The sequence below is a fragment of the Vicugna pacos genome, chromosome 3, assembly GCF_048564905.1.
Source record: "Vicugna pacos chromosome 3, VicPac4, whole genome shotgun sequence".
Taxonomy (NCBI): Eukaryota; Metazoa; Chordata; class Mammalia; order Artiodactyla; family Camelidae; genus Vicugna; species Vicugna pacos.
Window position 1 is genome coordinate 113,519,894 of NC_132989.1, and position 20,116 is coordinate 113,540,009.

The window sequence follows — 20,116 nt, forward strand, 5'->3', positions numbered from 1 at the left end:
GTAGTACTTGCCATACATCAAGTCCTCAGTGAATGTCAGTTACTTCAATAAAGAATAGTGTTCAAGTCAACAAAGAAATATCATTTATATCTCACATTGATTGTAATTTTACAAGGAAAAAAATGAACTAGAAGCACACTGAAAATACTTCTTTAATGATTCCACATAACTTTGAGATCCTGCAATTTCTGAATTACCACTATCACACCATAAATGTATGCAAGCACTAAGTGCCCAGGCTCAGAGAACAGGAATTTAATAAAACATAACAGTACATATCAAGTGATAAATAAATGAATGCATGCCTTACTAGAGTAAGTCATTAAAATCTGAATCCACCCACGTAGATGGAAATTTACACACTAGGGCCATCTGTCAAAAGAAAGTAATTCCTAACCTCCTCAGCAGCTTCACTTTATTATTTTTTCCAAAGGAGTGTCTGTTGGCGATTATCTTCACTCACTGTATATAATAAAAACAACTGAGACATAATGAAAGGAAAACTATTTGTTATCCGAATACCCAGGTTCAAATCTGTCTTTTACTCGGGTGTGAAACTTGGACAAGCCATTGAAATAACTAAGCCTGAACTTCCACATCTGTAAAATAATACCCACCTATTCCATAGGGCTTTTAGTAAGGTCAAGGTGAAGACATGTAAATATGCTTTGTGAACTGTCAAGTATAACATGCAAATGCCATTACAGCTGGTTATTATAGAAGGCAAAACTTCTTCAAAAAAATAATTGATTCTTTCCACTCATTATATATATATACACATCAAATTTTTTATCACTCGTTATTACATGCCACGACAGTCCCCAATTGTCTTCATCTAAAAATCACCACAATCACAACGCATAAGGCTGAAAGACGCTTATCATATCCCCACATAATATACCCAAAGCATAAACGTATCTTCACTGATAACCAAACACATCAAGAAACAGAATAGTAATTTCCTCTAGACTTACTAAATTAAGCGGCAGTCTCTAAAAAGATAAAACTGCTTAAAAACAACCCAACTACCTCCACTGGATAAGCAAATGCATTTCAATAGTCATAGATGTTCAGTTATGTATTAAAGTATATATTCAGTTTACAAGAGCTTGTTTCAAAACAGCCATATCCAAAACATAACGCACTCAAAGAACAAAACAAACACACAAAACTCTGCTTTTTATTGTCAGGGATTAAGCACAAAATAAACCACTAGAGCAAAACAAAAGAATTCTAAAGAGCCTCCCTTCTTCGAATAACCTCGTTGGATCTTCCTCTTCCTCGTTCAGTAAATAAATTATTTGGGGGCACGCAAGCAGAGGGCAAGTTTTTAAACAGGGGTCAGTTCACTCCACTCGGTCGTCACCTGGCGGGGTATTTTTCGCGAAGTTTCAGAGTCAACAAAGAAGTTTTGTCGTGAAATCGTAGGGCCTGGGTAGCGATGGGCAAAACGACATACAGACAGACAAAACCGAGTGGGGGAAGGGTGGGGAAAACGCCCCCAGACTTCGTGCAGCTACGACGGCACCGTCCCCCTCCCCGGGACTGGCGGGATGGAGGGGGCGGGGAGCCCCGCCGGCCGCGGCCACCGCAGCCCCTGCCGCCCCCTGCCCAACCCGCGCGCGGGCGGGAAACGGCGCGGGGTGCCGAGGGGTCACCTTCTGCTCCCCGCCGCCCCTCGCGCCGGCGGCTCGGGGGGCAAACGGCCCGGGAGCCGACCCCGCCGCGATACCCCCCGCCGCCGAGTCCCGCCGCTGTCACCGCGCGCCCCCGCACCGAGCAGGGGCGCCCCCGCCGCACCACCCCGGCTCCGCCGCCCGCCTCGAGCGCCGCGGACCCGGCGCGGGCCCGGCCCGAACCCCGGCGCCGGAGCAAGGGCGCGGGCGCCGCCGACTTACCTTCCTCGGCGGTGTCCATCTTGTCTGGGGGGGCGGCGGTGACGCAGCCGCGAGGCTCCCGCGGCCGGAGCCGGAGCCTTCCGGCCGGGGCGGGGAGGGAGGGAGGGAAGGGGAGGAGGGAGGAGGGAGCGGAGCCGGGCCCAGGCAGGTGCGTGAGCTCAGGTGCGAGAGAGGAAGCGACAGGAAGGAGAGAGGGGGAGAGGGAGAGGGAGAGAGGCTGACAGAAAGCGGGCGGGGGGAGGGGCGGGGAGAGCGGTGGGGAGAGGCCTGGGCGGGGCGCGGAGGCGGAAGGGGTGGAACGACCCAACGACAGGTGCCGTCACTTCCGGCAGCGGCAGCGGCGCGCACGCTCAGGAGACGGCGGCCGCGGGGGGCGGTGTGGGCCCTTCCTGGAACCCGGGTGGGTACCCCTGTGGACGTCGCGCCACCTGGACCTTGTCCCGAGGGCTGCACGAGGCAGCGAGGCTGAAACCTTAGTAGGAGCTGAACTCTGGTGATACCGAGGGAGGCCAGAAAGAAGGCTCAGAGCCGAGGGAGGCGAGCAGCGTGAGCGAGCGCCTGACGGCGGGGCGGCGGTGCACTGCAAAGGCGGGTCTCAGGGCCGAAGAATTACCTGGGCGCCTGTGAAAATACGAGTTCTGCACCCACCTCCCCCCGCCCCGACATTCCGTGGCCGCGTGTCGAGGAATGTGCATTTTTGTTCCGCACGCGGGCAGTTGTGATGCACATTTTGAGAAAGGACTAATTTATCACTGAAATTGAAAAGGCAAGCCCTAACTTCACCAAAATTACACCTAGGGAGACTTACGCAGTTGGTTGGAAGGACTACTTCAGTAAACTGCTTAGGCTGGAGGTTGAAACATCCGCCTCTACGGGAAATCGGTTCAGATACTGACACGGGTTGATATACTGAGTTACAGACGCTTACCTGGCCAAAGCTAAATTGCCTTGGCCTGATGAGAGCTCTGCCTCCATCAGTACACCACCTTTCCTCACCATCATCCCTGGCTTTTTCTCTAAATGAACTGTTTAATACAGGCCAGAAGGCCGCTACTTTAGAATCGCCTGAGTAGAATTTAAGATGTCTCTAATCCCAATGACAGATTTTAAAGAATATGCAGATGACTTGCAGAAATAGATTCAAGAATGCTAGCGATCTTTTTTCCATCTGTGTGAGTGAAGGAATTGGGAAGAACAACTCCCCCAAGCCTCGTCAATCTAGAAAGAGACAAAAATACTGGCATGGAATACTCCAGAAAGAGAGCAGCCCTTGAAGACTAATGTGAGTCATTTGACCAATATCACTCCTGTTACCCAAGACAGGAAAGAATTCAAATTCTTGTCATAATAACGGAAACCCATGGATGTCTAGGGATGACCTTGAGAACTGAGCGTATTTACGCTTTTCCTCAAGTATGTTTATATTATCTCCCAAGAAATTGAATCTGAAGGAGGCTCACTCTCTGAACCCCATCCCTTCCACTCAGCAGGACACCACTCAAATCCCCCGTAAGGCCTGTGGCAGACCACTTCTCACTAAGCTCAGACCAGGGGCACAGTTTTCAGGACCACCAAACTCAGTCTTAGGTGTCGTACAGCAAAAGGGAGAAGGATTCTGAGAGAGGTAGACTTTGAGATTTGTAGAAGGGAGTGCTAGTTGAATTTCAGGGCAGGTATGCGAGCCTCCAGACAGTAGAACTGGGCTAGGATTGGATGGATGTGGTGTATGTGGTGGGGGTGGAGGACTCCATCTTTTTCTCTTCACATGTCTTCCCTTGTGATGCTCAAAGGAATGTTACTTCTAGAATTGAGATTTGCCGCACCTTTTTTTCATTTCAGCCTTTGGAGGTTAAATATGAGTAATCAACCAACATTTATTGAGTCCCTGCTATGTGTCAGGCCTCCCAACAAGCCCTTTAAGATACATAAGTCAGTCAGACCTCTCTTGGTTACCAAGACAGGAACCCAACTAAGGTGGTAGGCAAAAGGGAGTAATATACAGTTGACATGAACAAACTGTGACAAGGGTGGTGGTCCAGTGGACCTCAGGGATTGCTAGAACCAGAGTCCCCTGTCTGCCCACATCCTTCAGCTCTGCTTTTCCCTGCCCATCAGTTTCATTCTGTCAGACCAGCTTCTTCCACATGGCTGGAGACAAGGCCACTAATAGCTCCCAAGGTCATATCTTCAGCTTCATCATCAGGCAGACTGAGGGTGATGATCTCTGGCCTCAAGTGAACAATTTATAAGGAAGAATGGTTAATTGGTCCAGATAGGTGCCTGTCCCTAAACCAAATGACTATGCTGAAGAATCAGGATCTGTAAGAACATGTACACTGCCATTAAACTACACTACTGAAGTGCAGAAAGAACATCTTCCACGGGCACCAGGAGGACAAAACAATAGATATGCATTATGATTAGAATTCTCATTAATTTCAAACAAGGACACCAAGATTGTCAAGAAATATTTTCGTTTGCCTCACTTTTATCCAAGGAAACCTATGTTAGAATTCCTACATAATTTCAATCTGAGAAAAAGTTATTTGGGTCAAAAGAAACATTTAAAGGTATAGCACACATGTGGTTCCAGTGTCTGTGTGTGTGTGTGTGTGTTTATTGTGCCAAGAGGGTACAATAGTTTAGTAATTCTGAGTTTCCATGTAGCAATAATATGAGCAACAGGAGATGTGTAGGAGGACACACTATAATTTTCTGAGCACTAAGTTTAACAACAACAATAATTAACCCAAATCCCTATGACATCCAGTGAACATTAATAGCAATCTTGTGAAGTAAATACTATACCCATTTTACAGATGAGGCATCTGAAACTCACAGCTGATAAGTAACTTGCTTTTGGCCATTTGTAGAAGAGGAACTAAATTAGAGCACAAGTCTGTCCGACTCCAGGCCTCCAAGTTTTAAACCTCACCTGTTTGCCATTAGCAGCCACACTATTAACATTACCATTAAACCTTCAACTTTTTACTGTGAGCTTTGTTTATGCAGAAACCCATGACTTTGGAACAGATACACAGAATTGCTGTGGACCAAGTATAAATATGATAATTAGGCAAAGTGCCTTACTGTAAGCGTAACATTATTAATGTTAACAAATTATTGAAGGCAGTTTATGGCATTATCTTAACACTAAACTCTTCCCTGCATATCCCCCCTTCCCTCTCATCTTCCCTTCCCTTCCACTTCTCTATTCCATTTCTCTTGTATTCCTGTGGTGAGGCAACAGTAATGTGGGCAAGAACATGGGGGCTGAAGGGAGAGGCATGCATGTGGCAGAGAGAGTAGACTGGTGTGGTTGGACAATTGATTATGTTGAAGAATGATGATCAGATTTCCCACTGTTGGAGAAAATACTAACATGGAAAGGGGAGAGGCTAGAAAGAACCCTGAGGTGTTTGATTGGAAATATAGGTATCATTATGAACTCATTTTTTAAAGTATAAACAGAAATAAAAATATATACAGTTGACCCACGAACAATGCAGGGGTTAGGGGCAGCTGGAAATCCGAGTACAACTTTATAATCAGCCCTCCTATCTACAGTTCGACATCCTTAGATTCAACCAACCTCAGACCATGTAGTACTGTAGTACCTATTTATTGAAAAAATGTCAAGTATAAGTGGGCCCATGCAGTTCAAACCCATGTCGTTCAAGTGTCAATTTTATATATATACACATATAAAATATATATACCTATATATAATATATATCATATTAAATGTATATACTAGGAAATATGTATTTGTTATATATTTTTTTTCTTGTTTTTTACTCTGAAAGATCCCGAGAGGAGCTACGTGCAGTGATACCCCAGTAGCTCTGAGCATACTGAATACACAGATTTTGGTTTCTAATTCCATGCTCCACTGAAAGGAGCCAAGACTGTTTGATACCATAATGATAGACATATGTCATTATACATTTGTATACAAATCCACAGAATGAACAACACCAAATGAACTGTAATGCAAACTATGGACTTCAGGTGATTATGAGGTGTCAATTCTATCAGTTGTAACAAAGGTACCATGGGGGGATGTTGACAGTGGGGGAGGCTGTGCAGGAGTATATGGAAATATTTGTCCCTTCCTCTCACTTTTGCCCCGAATCTTAAACTGCTCTAAAAAGAAGTTCAATAATTTTCAAAAATTACTTATAAGAGGGGGAAAAAAAGAGGAACCAAGATTCTCTGAAGAAATGTCAGATTTTAGAGCTGGAGTGGGAAAACTACAAGATGAGCCTAGAACGTCTTGTGCTGGAAATTAAGAAAGTGCTCAAAAAACAATAGAGCCATGTTACAAGGATAAAGAAACTGGCTCATGGGACTCCCATTGGCCAAAGTGGGGACAATTTGAGCATCAAAATAAGTATTTACAGTAACAGATTACAATCTATTGAATAAAAGAGGAATCCATGAGCTCATCATGACATAAATCAGTAGGGAGAAAGAAAAGCTCTTCCTTTGCAGTATAACGCCAACCAATAAATGTAAAAGGAATGATATGAGCAGAAAATCACTTACCAACCTGGTAGTGGTTCAGACTGCAGTTGTCAGTGGAGGCTAAGAATGGGTGTAGTTTCGAGGAGGAACCAGATTTTAGCGTAACATTGGAGCATTGTCCAACAATCAGGAAGGAAAATAGTAACTTTACAGTGAAGACATCAACATGACTAGATGACCAAGGTCAGCATTACTGGTGATGGGACAGACTGACATATTAAGAAAAATCAAAGTCTGTCAGAAATGCATGCCTGAGTCTGGGCATGAAGAAATATCAAATGGAATCACGTTGAGTGACAGCCTACAAAATATAAGGTCTGTGTGCTTTCAAATTCTCAAGGGCATGATAGACAGAATGACTAGGGAACATTCCAGACTGGAAGAGGCCAAAGAGACCTGATAACTAAATGCAATGTATGAAGGAATCCTGGACCTGAGAACTAAAAAAGACATTTTTGGCAAAATTGAAATTTGGATAGGTTCTTTGAATGGTAGGCTTGAATCTGTTGATTCCTGAGATTTCTTTGGAGGTCCTTATTTAGGGAAATACACACAGGAGTATTTAGGGGTGATATAGGATCAGGTCTGAAGCTCGTAGTCAAATGGTTCAGGAAAAAACGTGTGTGTGTGTGTGAATGACTGAGAGAGAGATGTTTAAAGCTGGTGAATCTGGGTGAAGACAATATGGGAGGGTTTTTTGTACTATACTTGCAACTTTTTCATGAGTTTGAAATTCTTCTGAAATCATTTCTTTTTTAGTTAAAATTTCTAAGTGCTGACAGAACTCTAAGGCAGTGGGTCTCAAATTGGGGGAATCTCGGTCAAAAATACCTTTGACAATCTGATAAAATCTATCGAATTTTTTTCCCCAGAAAAATTGCATAAACACAGAATGTTGCATACAGTTTCCAGGACCTCATGGATGCCTTCAAGGCCACACACAAACCTCAGAGTAAAAGAGCTTCTCTTTTGAAATACTGAGAAAAATGATGTTCACTTCCCTTAAGCACATAGCAGACTACGTTTTTTCAAACAGCAGTTGAAAATACTTGATAAAATATTAAAAACGTATTTTTTAAACCACTGAAGAGTTGACAAAAATAGTAAAGCAACTACCAGGCCGAATCTAAGGACAGGTTGTAAGTGGAACATGGCAGTCACTTTTGCTCTGCTGATACAGGCAAACTTTGAACTTGTGTTTTGACAGTTTCCGGTGGCAAGAAGAATAAGTGTCACTGCCCAGAGCATGCCCAAGGTGAAAGATCTGCTAAGAACCCTTCCATCAGGATCCTCCTCCAAGGCCCACAAGGCTGCTAGCTTAGAGGAAATAGCGAACCAAAAGTAAATCTGACCCCAAAACGTCTAGGAAAAATTGTTTCTGCTGAGCCTTGTTAAATTGTACCCACGAACCAACCCTGGCATGGACTGCACCTCAAACTCGTGACACTCCAGTGACCCAGTAATCTCAAGGAGTAAACTTAGTTGAAAAGGATCTTGAACTGCTGGGACCCCTAAGTACCTGGCAAAGGCAAACGCCAATTATCTCCAGAGGTATGCACTTGCTCCGTAGCCACCTTAGTCTGGTAGGGCTGGCATAAAAGCAGACCACAGACTGGATGGCTTAAACAACAGACACTTATTTCTCACAGTTATGGAGGCTAGAAGTCCAAGAGCAAGGTGCCGTAAGGGTTGGTTGCTCCTGAGGCCTCTTTTCTAGACCTGTGGATGGCCGCCTTCCCTCTGCGTCCTCACATGGCCTTGTCTGTGTTTGTGCATGCCTGGTGTCTCTTTCTCTTCCTCTTAGGACACCAGTCCTATTGGATGAGGGCCCTACCCTTATGACCTCATTTAACCTTAATTACATTTTTAAAGGTTCCATCTCCAAATACAGTCACACTGAGGGCTAGGGCTTCAGCAAATGAACTTTAGGGGGTCAGTTCAGTCCATGACACTAGCCCTCAAAGAATTTCCACAAATAAATTTACAAGGATGATGAGCTGCACATTAAGCATAATCAAATACATATATAAACAAGGACTAACAAACAGATAACAGAAACCAGCCCACAAAGACTTCAGATACGGATATTACCAGACCGAGATTACAAAGAAATTATACTTACTGGGATCTTTTTTTTAAGTGATGAAACAATTTAAAAATATCCATTTTATGCCAGAATTACATCTTTGCTGCTATTTAAACATACCATAAAATAGTTTATTTATCAAGAAATGAAGGTGTACCTAATTTTTTAGGATGTGCAGAAGCAAAATCTTTAGAGAATGTTGCACTTGAGTATGAATGAGGTCACACCTGTCCTGGTGCATTTGGAATTCTGTGGCCTTGAGTCTTCAGCAGCAGTGGCCACCTTTCATTTACCAAAGTTTCCCTTAGGCCAACACGGGCCTGGACAGGTAGCAGTATGTCAGTAAGTATCGGCTGAATAAACAAATACTTTTCCCAGAGATACTTTTTGCTGCTGAAATAGCACCCTGTGTATGAGTGCCTTTCTTAGGAAGAGACACATTCAGGTGGCAACTGAAATATCAATTGAGCAACAGTGATACACGACGTTTGATGTGTCTGAACTGTTATATCTGCACTTCTCCTTGTAATGACTTTAACTTCAATGCTATGGGCAGATATTCTCAACAAAGAAGTACATTGAGTCAAATCAAATCATCAAACCAAAGTTCCAAGTGTTTCTTATTCCTAATATATTCAGATACAATATTCACAGAAAAATTACTTGAAATTTAAGCCAAACTGTTTCTAAGATGAAGGCCTTCAAGACCACAATTTTTAAAAAAATTTTTTTATTAAAATATAGTTGATTTCCAACCGTATACAGCAAAGTGATTCAGTTATACGTATACATACATTTTTTTTCAGATTCTTTTCCATTATAGGTTATTGCAAGAAATTCAAAGCAGTTCCCTGTGCTGTACAGTAGGTTCTTGTTGTTTATCTGTTTTATATATAGTAGTGTGTATCTGTTAATCCCAGACTCCTAATTTATCCCTTCCCCCCTTTCCCTTTGGTAACCACAGTTTGTTTTCTATGTCAAGACCACAGTCTTTTTTTCCCTAAAAACTTTATTATGAATGTTTTCAAATATTCAGAAAAGATGAAGGGATAGTACAATGAACATCTATACGCCCTCAACCTAGATTCAATGATTATTAACATTTACCCATATGTATTTTAACTATAGTTTTTATTTCTTTTTCTTCTGTGTCTTTTGAAAGTATGTGTCTGAACAATTTTCCCCCAAGCACTTTAGCATGTACCTCCTAAAGTTAGAATAATGTCCTTTAAAACCATTACCACACCATAATAATATCTAGAATCTAAAGTTTTTGTAATTGTCCCAAGAAGGTCTTTTATAGCTTTGTTTTGAGTTTGTTTGAACAAGCATCCGATTGATCTTCGTGCCTTGCCACTGATTCAAGCCTATCTAGTCTCCCTTAACCTAAAACAGTCTTTGTGCCTCTCATTTTCCGAAGACAATGCCTGTCGGCGGATCACAGGACAGTTTGTTTTATACAATATCTTTCATTCTAAATTTGTCTGATTGATTCCTCCTGCTGACATTTAACTGTTCCTTTAGCCCCTGTATTTCCTGTAAACTGAAAGTTAGCCTAGAGGCTTGATATGATTCAAGCTAAACATTTTTTTAGCAAGAATATTTCATCGATGTTGTGTTTTTCATGTGGTAGCCCATCAGGAGGCCAGAATGCCAGGTTGGACCACGATGATCGTTGCTGAGTTTGATCACTCGGTTAAAGTGATGGCTGCAGATTCTCAGCATTTATTAATAATCTGTGGAGTAACACATGAAAGCCACAGTCCTTCATATTCTCTCATTCATATCTTTTCCATTAAGTAGGACAGCCAAATTTTAAAATTATTCTTAAATTTGAAAGTGCCTGTTATCATTAAAAACATTCCTGTTGATACTCATAATGACAAGTGTATTTTACAAAAACTTTTCAGCCTTTTATGACAAACTTCTCCTGTAATTTTTCCAATGAAATAAAACCTTGTTCTGTTTGTGTCATTCTCCTAATTCTTGCCCCCAGAAAAGGAAGAAAGAAAGAGAGAGACAGGTAAATCATAGTTGACCCCCTTCAGATCTTTCCGGGTGACGGTGTCCTGACTGTCTGTCCATGTGATGTAAGCTGGGCCTTGAGCGTTCCTTCTGAAGAGACAAAGGAAGAAGAAGAGAAGCTGAGCTTGAGCCACACACAATCATATTGAGTTGCCACATTTCTGACCTCATTACTCAATGAAGCAGATGAAGGAGATGCTTTATTTGGTGCCACATACACAAAAGCTCACCCACATGCCCCTTAACTATTATAAAAGAGCAGGATGTGGGGAGGGCCTCAGAGGACTCGGCACAACGGACGATTCTGTGCTCTCTGCTGCAACGTGAAGCCAGTCAGCAAGTCCTGGGCAAACACGCTCGAGTCCGCAGGTGAGCTGGTACCTAATAGACCAGAGCCCTTTAGAGTCAGCAGTTGGCACAAGCTCTGAGGTGGCAAATGGGGTCAGAAAGGAGGCATAATCTGACATTTCCTCGTTCTGCCAACGCAGAAGACACAGTGCAAACACATGCGTGTACATTTCCTTTTCAGTAGGTCTCCCTTCCAAAGCAAAGTGTGACTTATGAATTGTAAAGCGTTGCAGGCCAGTGGGGAAATACTGGTATTCTCTACTATAGGATTTCTGGGTGCCTTTAAGCTATTAAATTGTACTGAGGATCCTCAGAGGGGAATATGGTTGTCAGGGCTGTCTGCTTGGCCTTGGCCACTGAACCCTTTTCTAAGAGGCCATCTCACACAGCTAGAGTGCCTGAGCATGCACTCTGCAAATTGCTGAGCCATACAAGCCCCAAGGACCTCAAGGACCCCAAGGATACATGGACCAAGAGGTCTACCCTTGAGAGTAGAAAAGCATCTAAGTTAACCATGGAAACTTCCACATCCAGAGGATCCTTTAGACCAGGAATTTCTTAAATATCCCAGGCTATGTCAGATTACCACAGGCTAGCAATAAATCCGATCTCCAAGGGTGGTTGGATGTGGGTTGTTCCATGTGAATTCATGGGTTCAACTCCAGAACATCTTGGGAGCTCCATGGCAGTCAACAAGCATTTTCAAGGGAGGAAGGCATAGCTCAGTGGTACAGTGTGGGCATAGCATGCATGAGGTCCAAGGTTCAATCCTCAATACCTCCACTTAATAAATAAATAAACGTAATTACCACCCCCCAAACAAAAAAACAAGCATTTTCAGGAATGAACTATGAACTTCTTAATGTTACTGTCTTGGGAGATGTTGTCATCGACTGAATGGTGGCCTCCAAAATTTGTCCACACCCTAATCCCTGGAACCTGTGAATGTTACCTTATTTAGAAAAAGTTTTTGTAGATATAATTAAATTAAGGATTTTGACATGAGATCATCTTGGATTATCCAGGTGGACCATAAATCCAGTGACAGGTGTCCTTATAAGAGTGAGGCAGAGGAAGATTTGAGACACACAGAAGAGGTGGCCACGAGAAGATGAAAGCAGAGATTGGATTGATGCAGCCACAGGTCAAGGAACACTGGCAAACTCTAGAAACTGAAAGAGGCAAGGAATGGATTCTCCTCAGACCCTCTGTAGGAAGTCTTGCCCTGCTAACACTTTGATCTCAGACTTCTGGTCTCTAGAAGTGTGAGAGATAAATTTCTGTTGTCTTAAGCCATCTAGTTTGTGGTCATTTGTTACAGCAGCCACAGGAAGCTAATACTCATGCCTCACTGCTAGCCCGAACTTCAGTATTGACTTGCTAGCTCCAGAGGCTGTAGCCAAAATCCCCAGTGTCAACCGCCTCTGCCACACATGGTTACATGCAGTGTCCAGAGGCAGCCCCCAGGGCCCCAAGGGAGTCCCTCTCTAACTGATTAGTCTCTTGACATACACATTTTCATCTGGTATTTGGGCTTCTAACTTGAAATTGTGCAGTTGCTCTTAAACAAAGTTCTTCCTAGAGATTTTATCTTAGATGTGTGAAGTCCAAAGGAACCTTTAGGGATTCTCTTGGCACTCCTCACTTCTATATTTATGGACACCACTAAGCTCTGAAGCTGAATTTCTTTTGTTATCTGTATATCTTCATTATCACCAAATATTTACTAAGTGCTTATTTTGTGCACTATGCTGTTAGACCCTGAAGATAAGCAAGTCAGGCATGCCTCAGACCTGCTTCCTGTCTTCCAAGATTACCTTTGAATTAGGGACTTTCCAGTTTTCCTCAGAAAGAATCTTTTTTACAACCTCACTTGGGGAACTCATGGAATGATTCGCATTCTGACTGCTTAGAGTCTAACTAGAATTTCTACATTTTTTAGGGTTTTTTTTTAACCACAAACTTCAAGTATATGAATAAACATACATGTTATTATTGTTTGTAAAGTTCTCCACCTCCCCTTCTCCTGGCTACAATATCTACCTCTCTTTCAGAGAACTGCTCCTCTCTCACTCCAAACACAGTTCTAGGGGTCCTGCCAGTCTCCCCACTGGCCTATAACCATCTTCCTCCTCTGCCCCTGGGGAGGGTATGCAGTCTAGGCTGGAACACACATGTACTCTCTTGGTGCCCACGAGTGATGTTCCTACTGCTGGCCCCTTCAAGCCACTCACCAGCCTTCTCCACCCCACTTTGAGGCCAGGTTTCTAATGCTTTTGTTGACAGTTACATTAACACAGTTTGACTCTGATCCTAACAATATACTTAATTTCAGTTTTGACCAATTATTCAGAAGCTCTAAAATATTATCTAACATTGACCAAGCACTTGCCAAGTGCCGGGCACTGTACAATGAACTTGATGCATATTAGCTCATTCAATTTTCAAAGCTCTGATGAGGCAGGCAGGAGCTGGAAAAAACACTCAGGGTCAGTGAGTTAGGCAGGTCCCACACCTCCCAAGTGTCCTCACTCAGCATCTAGCCCTGGGGCCTGTGCCGGGAACACGTCCCGGACTCACAAGAGACTCTGTGAGTCCCCATCAGAGGTGCCCCTGCTCCCTGCTTTTCTGAGGTCAGATAGTGTTTAACCTCACCCACTTCCCTTACTTTCCTCCCGGTGATGCTCAGAGCCCCACTTCTCCTGAGGTGCTCCTCACAGCTGTGCCCCTACGCTGCACAGTGCCTCACTCCCTTGTTAATAGGACCGTGAGGACTACTCTCTTGACTAACTTCTGGGTATCCATTGAGAGACAGAATATACAGACAACATCCAGACCATTTGTGACAATAGAACTCTGATCCACAATCTGCTGCCACCAGTCCAGAAAGCCAAACCACCACCCCTGCAGCAGTCAACCCAGACTCATCAGCACTTAATCAGTAACTGTCAGCTTCCCTAATTTTTGGCCCCGCTTCCAATTTAGGGCCAATCAGAGAAAGCCAAATAAGCAACCCTAACCAATCACACAGGGTGCTCCGCCCCCTTCTAGTTAGCCCGCCTCCAGCTTCCCCATGACAACAGCCTGGCTTCCGGACACACCTGCAGCTCTTTCTGTTATAAAGCTTCCCCACTCCTCCCCCTGTCTCTGAGTCTCTGCCAAACGCAGGAGGGTGGCTGACTCCTTGCACAGCGAGCTCTGAAGCAACAGCCTTTGTTTTTCTCATTTGGGTGGTCTTTGTTTATTTCCACCTCTTTTAGTTTTAGCTGGTCCTTAGGTCTTTCTGTTGATACCCATACCACCCCTGCCCTTCAGAAAACCTTCACCACTCTCTCTGAGGCCTGCCTTCCAGCCTCAAATCTGTCCCATTTCTGCACGAGTGACTCTAACAAGCGTCAGGCTTTCCCCGCAGTGACTCACCAATTTCCTCATCAGGCCACACAACTCTAAGGCAGGTGAGACCTCCAATCACGAAGCGACACCTACAGAGCCTCATTTTAGCCCCAGTACTGAGGAAGCAGTTGCCATAGCGATAGATGCTGGCCGGCGGGAGAGCGGCTCACCGCAGCCAGCCCACGCCGGAGGGGCCGGGGCTTCCGCTGCGCCTGAGCTGCTCACCTCCCACTCTCACCTCCCACCGCCGCACAAAGGGGCTGTGAGCTGGGATTGTCGGCGCCCATCACTCTGGGCTTAGCACATCCCCTAGGTTGGCTGTTGAAGTCTGGGATCGCTCGGTTATGCAATTTAGGCTGTGTTGCTTAGCAACGAAATAACAAACAACGTAAATCGAATCTCCATTGAGTCTAAGGGAATGCCTTGTTTACGGGGACGCAATCTCAGTGCGCAGTGTCAAGGTAGGGGTGGGAGCAGTCTAAATCTTTTTAAATGGGGGATTAACACATGCAGTAAAAAGTGCACAGAGCTTAAGTGCACATCTTGGTAACTTGTAACTAGCACCCAGATTAAGACAGAATATTTCCAGGACTGCACAGAATTCCTTCCTGCCCTTCCCAGTCAGTACTCACTTCCCCACACATGGATGTGATGTCTGTCACCACTAATTTGTTCTGCACGTTTTATGATGATGATCGGTAGTAGTAGTATGTTTCAGGAATACAGCATTATAATTCGACATTTTATTTTTGCCATTTTTAATGGAGGTACTGGGTATTGAACCCAGCACCTCGTGCATGCTAAGCACCACTGAGCTATACCCCACCCCCAAATTCGACGCTTTATAATTTGTATACACTACAGGGTGATCACCACAAGCCTGGTTACCATCGGTCACCATACAGTTGACCCCCTTCATCCATTTCACCCACCCTCAACCCACTTTCCCTCTGGTTACCACTAATCTGATCTCTGTATCTGTGAGTTTGCTTTTGTTTTATTTTGTTTGTTTGGTTGGTTTTTTTAAGATTGCATATATGAGTGAAATCATACAGTATTCGTCTTTCTTGATCTGACTAATTTCTTCCCCACCAGTCAGTGCGGTGAAATCCTGTAACCCTTGATCCTGATCCGCCAGGGTTAGGGCATCCCAGAGCTGTGGAGGCCCAGACAGTTTGCTGCAAGGGAATCTCAGGCACTAGAATTCTGTTTCCCCCAAGCAGCGTCTCCTTTCTTTCCAGTCAGTTTCCTCTTCCAATTTTAAAAACTGCTTATTTTGAAATAATTTTAGATTTACCAAAAAGCTGCAATAATAGTACAAATTCTCCTATACATTACACCCACATTCCCCATTTCCTTTACCATTCTGTCTAGCATACATGAATAATTTGTACACATTAATTTTTCTGAACCGTTTGAGAGTAGATTGCAACATATTGCCTCTTTGCCCCTAAATACTTCATATATATTTCTCTTTTTAAAAAAAGGACATTTTCTTGGATAACCAGTACATTTACCAAAGTGATAAAATTAACATTGGCACACCATTGTTACATAATCTACACACCTTATAGAAATTTTGCCATTTACAAGTGTCCTTTTTTTAAATTGCAGTTTTCAAAAATTAGCTTTTATTGCAGTAAAACATATATAACATTAAATTTACCATTTTAGCCATTTTTAAGTGTACAATTCGTGACATTAAGAACATTCGCAATGTTGTGCAACCATCACCACTGTCTTAGTCCTTCTGGGACGCTATAACAAAAATACCATAGGCTGGCTGGGTGGCTGTAAACAGAAATTTACTTCTCACCATTCTAGCATGCTGGAAGTCCAAGAACAAGGAGCTGGCAGATTAGACGTCTGGTAAGAACTTGCTTTCTGTTTCACAGCCAGCCATCTTTTCACTGTGTCCTCTTAGGTTGGAGGGAGCTGAGAGCTCTCTGGGGTTTCTTCTATAAGAACACTAACCCCTCTCATAACCTAATCACCCCTCAAAGGCCCCATCTCCAAATATCATGACATTAGGATGAGGTTTTTTTTTTCCTCCATAGATATCTCGTTTTTTTGTTTTTTAATTGAAGCACAGTCAGTTACAATGTGTCAATTTCTGGTGTACAGCACAGTGTCCCAGTCATGCATATACTCATTTTAATATTCTTTCTCATTAAAGGTTATTACAAGATATTAAACATAGCTCCCTGTGCTATACAGCAGAAAAAATTTTTTAAATCTATTTTTATATACAGTGGCTAACATTTGTAAATCTTAAACTTCCAAATGTATCCCTTCCCACCCCCTTTCCCCAGTAACCAAAAGATTGTTTACTATGTCTGCTGGTCTGTTTCTGTTTTGTAGATGAGTTCATAGTGTCCTTGGTCTTCTTTCTTTTTCTTTTTAGAGTCTACATATGAGTGATATCACATGGTATTTTTCTTTCTCTTTCTGGCTTACTTCACTTAGAATGACCATCTCTAGGTCCATCCATGTTGCTGCAAATGGCATTATTTTATTCTTTTTTATGGCTGATTAGTATTCCATTGTACAAATATACCACACCTTTATCCAGTCATCTGTCGATGGATATTTAGTTTGCTTCCATGTCTTGGCTATTGTATATAGTGCTGCCATGAAAATTGGGGTGCATGTATCTTTTCACATTAGAGTTCCCTTCAGATATATGCCCAGGAGTGGGATTGCTGGATCATAGGGTAAGTCTATTTTTAGTTTTTGAAGACTGTCCATACTGTTTTCCACAATGGCTACACCAAACTACATTCCCACCAGCAGTGTAGGAGGGTTCCCTTTTCTCCACCCCCTCTCCAGCATTTATCGTTTGTGGACTTTTGAATGATGGCCATTCTGACTAGTGTGAGGTGATACCATATTACAGGTTTGATTTGCATTTCAGGATGAGGTTTTAATACGTGAATTTGGGGGGACACACCATTCAGTCCACAGCAACCACTATCCATTTCTAGTTGATTCTCATAATCTCAGACTGAAAGTCTGTACTCATTAAACAATAACTCTGCATTCCTCCTCTCCCTCAGCCCCCATAACCACTATTTTTTCTGTCTCTATGAATTTGACTATTCAGGTACTTCATAAAAGTAGAATCACACAATACGTTTCCTTTTTTGACTGGATAATTTCACTTTCCCCAAGTTTCATCCTTGCTGTAGTATGACTAATTTCCTTTATAAGGAAAGGAGGAAAAAATATTTTTTCCTGGTCCAGAATCCAATCCAGAATCCATACTGCATTTAGTTGTCACATCTCTTTAGTTCCCTTCAGTAAAGAACAAATCCTTAGTCTTTGTTGCTCATGAGATGGACTTTTTTTGTAGGATGCAGGCCAGTTATTTTGTGAAAGGTCTTTCAGTTTGATTTGTTTGATATTCCCTCACCGTGAAATTCAGGTGATGCAATTGAGGCTGGAGCAGCATCGAAGCGATGTTGTGCCCTTCCATTGCATCATGTTAGAGCCAAATATTGTCAACTTGTCCCGTTACGGTGACATTAACTTTGATCCCTTGGTTAAGATGGTGGCCAAGTTACTATTTTCCCTTTTGTAGTTGGTGTCCTGTGCAGAAAGGGTTCGAGACCATATGCAAATCCTGTTTCTCATTAAAGTTTCACCCACCGTTTTAGCATCCATTGATAAATCTCCCTGACTCAATTATTATACATGATTATTACTCTGGTGGCTCCAAACAGCATTTTCTAATTCCATTATTCCTTCTACATTCATTGGTTGATATTCTATCATAAAGAAGACCTTTCCTGTCTCCCTGTATATTTATTTTTTTATGTGTATAATTATATCTGCATGCACTTGTGGATTCTTACTTCAGGCTATGATTCTAATAGCATCAAGTAAGAATAGTTATAATTAAGTAACATCATTATCTCAGATTTGTCCAATGGGAGCCTATGCAAGTTAACGATCTTTGGTCCTTTTGAGATGCTCCTTTCTTTGAGCACTTCCTCGCTGTCTGGCAGAATAATAGGTTTGGGGCACATATTGTCTTTTTCCCACCTGAATCCTGAAATTGGTCATTTCTCCATGGAGCTCTGGTTCCTTTTAGTGGAGAATGGTACTCGGAACCCCCAGATCTGGGCACTAGGTGAGCATCAAGTCCCTCTTAGCAGGCAGAATTGGCCACGCCAGCGTTAGCTGTGTGGCACTTCAGCCTTTACAAATGCCTTCTCACATGAGTTCCGGTTCTCAGTTGACTGCGAAGTTAGATACTAAAAATCACGAGTTCATCCTGGGAGTGGATTACGTGGGGCTCATTTTCTTCATTTTTAAGATATATGTATCCATGTCCCCCGGCTGCTGTAGCAAATTACCACAAACGTGGTGGCTTAAAACAATACATGTTTATGATGTTACAGTTTGGGGGTCGAAAGTCTGAAATAGGTTTGTTTCATGGGCCTGATTCCTTCTGGAGGCTCTAGAGGAGAACCTGTCTCCTTGCCTTTTCCACCTTCTAGAAGCTGTTCGCTCTCCCAGCTGTTTCCTTCCCCCACCTTCAAAGCCAGCAATTGCATCATTCCAATCTCTGCTTCTGTCCTCACATTTCCTCTGACGCTAACTCTCCAGTTTCTCTCTTCTAGGGACCCCCGTAGTTACACTGTACCCTCTGGATAATCCAGCCTAATCACCCATCGCAAATTCCTTAACTTGCTCATCTGTGCAAAGTCCTTTACTTCTTTCTTTCTTTCTTCTACTTCTTCTTTTTTTTTTTTTTTTTTTTGCCTTTAACATATTTACAGGTTCTGGGAATTAGGAGGTGGATATCTTCGGAAGGCCATTATTCTATTCAACGTATTTTATATATTGTTAAATAATGAATGTAAATTATTATGGCAATGAAAAAATAGTTACAAGAAAGAAGGGTCAAATGGACAGTTGCCCTCTTGCTCACCCCTGCAACTCTAGATGACATCTACCACCAGCTCCTGAAGCATCCTGTCACTTCGGCCGGAGGGTGGCAGAGACAGAAGCTTGTGAGCTGGCCCCAAAGGCGAAGGTCCAGGGCCCCCGCCCAGGTGAATAGCTCCGGCTCTCCTTCCAACCCCCAGCTCCCCAGGCGAGACGTCCCCTCTTTTCTGTCTCTGAGATTCCTCCAGCTGGCATGCATTTTAGAGGCAGACTCAGGAGACTGTGGGGCGCCTGGGACGCGGTGTCCATTTGCGTGGCTAGATTGCAAGTACACAGGGGTGATGTTAAACCCGTCTCCGTGCATCTGATGCACGAAGCGTCTACACCCCTGTCTCCCTTCGCACCCCCTCCGCTTGCTCGCGGGGGCCCGGCCTGTCCTGTGCACGGTGCCCACACGGCCGGGCAGGGTTCCGCGTGACCCCGGAGCCCCCGCCCCCGCACTGGCTCCCGGCCGCCGCGCTTCTGCTTTCTCCGCGACCCCCAACCCCACCGCTCCACGCTCCTATTTGCCTTTCTCCCTAATACAAACATTGCCTTTTGACCAACCTCCAGTCCCCTGCCGTCCCTTTGATTCGGAGCCAGGTCTCGCTGGGAGAGTCAGGACGGGTTCTGCTGACTCGGCGCCAGTGACCAGGTCCGCCCTCCCGCCCCCGACTCTCGGGCGGCCCTCGGGGGACATCGCGCCCACCCAAGGGCACCAGGCCTCTCTGTCCCGCCGGCGCCCGCAGTTCTCCTTTCTCCCCCCGCTGCCTGAGGTCGGCAGCCTCCCTGGGGGGACAATCCAGCGGTGCCGCCGCCACCCGGGCCCTTTGAAAAGCCCGTTCTCTCGGCTGCCAGACGGGTTGTGGTTGGTTTCGGGGTCTCCAGGATGCCTGGGATGCGCTTG

General features: G+C 44.0%; 2 protein-coding genes across 6 annotated transcripts in view; one reads left to right on the plus strand and one right to left on the minus strand.

The window, feature by feature from the left end:
* MARCHF6 (membrane associated ring-CH-type finger 6) overlaps positions 1 to 14,395 on the minus strand; it is an 82,757-nt gene extending 68,362 nt beyond the window's left edge. For 2 of the 4 annotated variants that reach the window (XM_072958853.1, XM_072958852.1), the window contains exon 1: positions 14,305 to 14,395. In XM_072958853.1, coding sequence (XP_072814954.1) covers positions 14,305 to 14,380 — 76 coding nt within the window. In that variant the 5' untranslated portion in view covers positions 14,381 to 14,395. Of the gene's footprint in view, positions 1 to 1,898; positions 2,146 to 14,304 lie in introns of those variants that run through there. The other 2 variants (XM_072958855.1, XM_072958854.1) reach the window with 2 other exon arrangements.
* Positions 14,396 to 14,652: 257 nt separating this feature from the next.
* The window catches only part of CMBL (carboxymethylenebutenolidase homolog), a 44,853-nt gene continuing 39,389 nt past the window's right edge, over positions 14,653 to 20,116 (plus strand). For both annotated transcript variants that reach the window (XM_072958857.1, XM_072958859.1), the window contains exon 1: positions 14,653 to 14,738. The gene's annotated coding sequence lies outside the window, so the exon portion shown is untranslated. The remainder of the gene's footprint in view (positions 14,739 to 20,116) is intronic.